We start from the raw sequence: 5,175 nt of genomic DNA on the forward strand, positions 1-5,175 counted from the left end.
CAGGCTGGCCTTGAACTCACAGTGATCCTCCTACCTCAGCCTCCCGAGTGCTGGGATTACAGGCATGTGCTACCATGTCCAGATGGGTCTGTACTCCTGTTAGACTAGTGTGTAAGCATGTGAGGAGAGCCATTACCCAACCAACTATCCATCTAATGGCACTTCCCTACAAAGGCCAATGCATAGAAGGCAACACTTATGAACAGCAACACTAAGGCTTACCTTGTGTAAAATGAAGCTACGCAGTGAAACCATAAAAAAGCCCTCTCACGCCTGCCATCAGTTCATACTATTCTGCTTCAACTTCAAATTATTTGTAACAATGCCCAGCATACTGAGAGGGTGATTTAGTCCAAAATACTGCTTAGCCATTAAAGAAAGGAATACCTTCCTTTGCAATTTCCATGGCAGCCTTTATATTACCGTATAACTCATTTATTTAGAATTAGGTTTCTAGAGGCTGGGGATTTAGCTCAGCGGCACAGCACCTGCCTGGCAAGTGCAAGGTTGTGAGTTCGATTCCCAGTACCAGAAAAAAACCAAAAAAAAAGAAGAAAAAAAAATAGAAATAGGTTTCTTGTTCTTCAGCTTTTGTGCTGTCAAATCTGTAAGAATAGATAAACTCTTTTACAAATACAAACAATTCCAAGGTGGGCACATTGGCACACACTTGTAATCCCAGCACTCTGGGAGACTGAGGCAGGAGGATTGAAAGTTCAAGCGCTCAAAAGAAAAAAAAAAGCCATGCATGATGTGGTCCCAGCACTCAGGAGCAGGAGGATTGCTGTGAGTTTGAGGATAGCCTGGGGTAAAATATAGTGAGTTCAAGGCCAGCCTGAACTATATAATGAGACCCTGTCACACACACACACAAAAAAAAACTTCAAGTCCCTCCTGGGCAACTTAAGAGACTTGGTGAGATCCTGTCACAAAATTAAAAATTCAAAAAAGGGATGGGGATGTAGCTCAGTGTGAAAGTCCTGGGTTCAGTTTCCAGAACCACTAGAGGGGTGGGGAGGGAGAAAGAAAGAAAAAGAAAGAAATGCAGTGAATAGAGAATAAAAACTAAGCAATTCTAACCAAAATGGACAGTTTAAAGGAAATCTTTGGGTGGATTTCACTTATGAGTACATACATACAAAAATACTAAACAATAAAAAATTTATCTTAACAATACAAAAATTAACAAGAAAACTCCCCCTAAATCCTGAAAAAACACACATACATACACCTCATTATCAAGATCTTATCAGACTAAGCCCAGGACTTCAAGAATGGCTTAACCTTAGACTGAGGCAGGAAGATCACCATGAGTTCAAGGCCAGCCTGTACTACATAGTGAGGCCCAGTCTCAAAAAGAATGGGCAGGACAGGACAATATGCTATTTTAAAAGTCATACAATCTTTTTTCTTTTCTTTTTGGTACTGGGAATTGAACTCAGGACCTTGCACTTGCCAGGCAAGCACTATGCCACTGAGTCATATCCTCGGCCCTTAAAAGTTATATAATTTTAACAACAGATATAGCAAAAAAAAAAAATTTTTGTTTTTGGTTTGGCTTTTTAAAATGGGGTCTTGCTGGGTGTGGTGGTGCACACCTGTAATCCCAGCACTTGGGAGGCTGAGGCAAGAGGATTGTTGTGAGTTCGACACCAGCCTGAGCTACAAAGTGAGTTCAAGGCCAGCCTGAACTGCATAGCAAGACCCTGTCTCAAAAAGACAAAAAAGAAAAAAACAGGGTCTCACTATGTAGCCTAGGCTGGTCTCAATCTCACAGTGATCCCCTACCTCAGCCTCCTGAGTGCTGAGATTATAGGTGTGTGCTACCACACCTGGTGGCAAACATGAAGGTTTACTATTCCGTATCCAAAATGTTTGCCTGAGACCAGAACTATCTCAGATTTTGGAGGTTTTTTCTTTTTTTAAATTTTGGAATATTTGCATTGACTTTACCAGTTGAGTATCTCTAATCAGAAAATCCCAAATCAGAAACTTTATGAACATCATGTTGGAGCTAATTTCAGGTTTTGGGACTAGGGTACTCAATTTGTACTCAGTGAAAGAGAATGAGCATTCTCTTTCACAAATAGTGGGAGTTGGGTGCTGTTGTCTAGGCTAGTGCCTGCCTGGTAAGTCTGAGGCCCTGAGTTCGATTCCCAGTACAAAAAAAAACTTTACACAATTGTAACAACAGACACATTTGAGAAGGACAAGCTGGGCATGGTGGCACATAACTGCAACTATAGCACACTGTGGGAGTTTGAGATAGGATTACAAGTTTGATGCTAAGTTGGGCAAATTAATGAGTTTCTGTCTCAAAATAAAAAATGGAGTGAGGATGCAGTTCAGATTGAAAGCTCTGGATTTAATCCCCCCAAAAAGAAGCTTCCTCCAAGATTCTTCCCATCTTGTCTCTCAGCAAAGGGAGCTACGTTAAGGAATAGGTCACTCCTACCTACTTAACTTCAGGATTTTATGTTGTTTTTATACACCATAGAAACTGGTTTTAGTGCCAGGTTGTTTTTTAAACATGTTGTAACTCCCATGTGAACAAACTGTCCAACTTAAGTTTTTCATAAAATTAAACTTTCCTTAAAGTCAAATTTGGGCCAAGAATGTAGCTCAGCGGCATAAGCACCTGCCTAGCAAGCTCAAGGTCCTGAGTGCAATTCCTGGCACGAAAAAAAAAAGTCAAACTTGTCTCTTGCAATGATGTGATGAGTTGTCAAATAATAAAGATTATTTTAAAATGTTTTATTCATATTTTTGTTTTATAATTAAAATAGACATTCAGTGTCTGTGGGGTTTTTTTTTGACCCAATGTAAAGCAGATATTTCTGTCATTTTACATGGCTCCTTACTGGGATTTTATATATAAATTATAAAATGTTTCCCTAAAAAAATACAACTGCAGCATGGTGAAAAACACAGCAACAACTGCCCATCAGTAGGAATAAACCGCACTGTAGTTGAATTAAATAGGGAAATTCATAAGCAGTTAAAAATAAATGAATTAGATCAATATGCAAATAAACAGAAATTCTCAAAAATCATGTTGAGTGAAAAAAAAGAGAAGAGCTGGGGTGTAGCTTAATGGTAAAGCATTTTGCCTTGGGAGATTATGGGTTATATCCTCAGCACAAGGGAAACAAAATAAAACCAAAAGGGCAAGTTACATAAGAACTGATACAGTATATTTAAAAAGGAAAAATAATTGATATTTTCCTCCATCATCCTTACTGAAAAAATTCCTGATCTGACTCTACTTTTTATTTATTTATTTTAGATATGGTCTGCCTCTGTAATTCTGTAATTCAGGGTAGCCTCAAACTAGTGGCAATCCTCCTGCCTCAGCCTCCCCAGAGCTGGGATTACTGGCGTATGCCACCATGCGCAGCCTGCATGTTTTACACTCACTAGAATATGAATTTATTAAAACTGAGACATTGCTTTAAACAAGTCTGTATTCAACTTAATAAACATCCACTGTGCTATTTGTTTTGTTTTGTTGTTGTGTGTGGGGGTTTTTTTTGGTACCGGGAATCGAACTCATGACCTCACGCTTGCCAGACAGGCACTGTGCCACTGAACTACATCCCCGACCCCACTGTGCTATTTGAAAAGGATAAAAAGTTGAAGGCACGGTGCCCGCCTCAAGGAGCGCTGGAATTTATGGTCTGATAGGGGGAGATAAACACATAAGTACTGTTCAACAACAGGTAGAAGTTATGAAAGTCCAGCCTAGATTGCTATGGATCGCCAAACAGTAGGGGTATCCGCACAGCGCCCTGCAAACAGGCTTATTTCCATACGTCTAAGGATTTGTAGGGGCCAAGGGAAGAGGGGTGCTTGCTGTATAGAAGAGCAGACAGGGCCCAGAAACAAGATCAAGCAGACGCTCCCTCCCGGAGCGAGCTCAGGACGCGAAGGTGCAGGGAACCGAAGGTTGGGTGTCGAGGTCGGAAAGGGTAGAGCAGTGTTCAGGAAAGGTAGCGAGGTGCCGAGGCTGGAGGAGGAGGGACGATCTGACTACACCACAGGTGAGCACTGTACCTTTCTCATTGCGGACTGGGACGGCTCCGGCCGTCGACTGAATGGGCGGTTGCTTCATGAGTGAGCTTGGGACAGACATGTTGACAGAAGCGGCGACGAGTTCCCAAACTTGACGGACTCCAAACGCTAAATACCTACGACAACGAGAAGAAAAATTCCTTTCGCCTTAGATACGTCCGGCACTGCTGCGCGACATTTATAAGCCACTTAGGGGGGGGGAGAAGGCGGAACCGGAAGTACGTCACTAGGGGATTGTGGGATATCGGAGGACTACGCCTGGCCAGGGGCTAAAAGATGCGGTCTGTTACTGGTGTTCTAGGGAGACTCATCCTCAGCCTCACTGGCACGACCTTGCGAGGCTTTGAGGCAAGTAAGGTTCGAATTAAAGATTTCACACGTTAAACTGGACCCGGTGGCGGAGGCCTACAATCACAGTATTCAGACTGCTGTAACAGGAGAATCAAGTTCGAGTCCTTCCTGTGCAACTTAGTGAGATCTTGTCTCAAAATAAAAAATAAAAGGGATAGGGATGTAGCTCAGTGGTAGAGACTTCCCAATTTCAAATCCCAGCACTGAAGTAAAGCAAAAGAAAACAAAACTGAGGAGAGGCAGATGCATGCCTGTAATCCCAGTTACTTGGGAGACTGAACCTGGAAGATCACAAATTTTCTGCCTGTATGAAGAATTTTGGGAAATGCTGTCTCAAAATTTAAAAATAATAAAAAGGAGAGAGAGGCTTAGATCAGTGGTATAGTGCTTCTTATGTAAAGTCCTGGGTTTGATGCCTAGTATAAACAACAGTTTAAAAAACTCAACAATACCCAAACATCCAAGGAAATAGTGATGGACCGTTTGTTGTTGTTTTTTCCTTTTTTGGTCTTTTTGAGACAGGGTCTCACTATGCAATTCAGGCTGGCCTTGAGCTCACTTCGTAGCCCAGGTTGGTCTCAAACTCACAAGGACGCTCCTACCTCAGCCTCCGGAGTGCTGGGATTACAGGCGTGCACCACCACGCCCGGCTGGCTGAGGTAGGAGCCTCACTGCGAGTTCAGACCATCCTGGGCTACGAAGTGAGTTCAAGACTAGCCTGAGGGGCCAGGGATATAGCATAGTGGTGCGTGC

At 42.4% G+C, this 5,175-nt stretch overlaps 1 protein-coding gene across 1 annotated transcript in view; it reads right to left on the reverse strand.

The window, feature by feature from the left end:
• The window catches only part of Mfap1 (microfibrillar-associated protein 1), a 9,675-nt gene extending 5,404 nt beyond the window's left edge, over positions 1–4,271 (reverse strand). Inside the window, exon 1 of the mRNA XM_005381410.2 lies at positions 4,054–4,271. Within this exon, the coding sequence (XP_005381467.1) occupies positions 4,054–4,132 (79 nt within the window). The 5' untranslated portion in view covers positions 4,133–4,271. The remainder of the gene's footprint in view (positions 1–4,053) is intronic.
• Positions 4,272–5,175: the final 904 nt, after the last annotated feature.

This window comes from Chinchilla lanigera, unplaced genomic scaffold, assembly GCF_000276665.1.
Source record: "Chinchilla lanigera isolate Chin_1 unplaced genomic scaffold, ChiLan1.0 scaffold00015, whole genome shotgun sequence".
In the NCBI taxonomy this organism is placed as follows: Eukaryota; Metazoa; Chordata; class Mammalia; order Rodentia; family Chinchillidae; genus Chinchilla; species Chinchilla lanigera.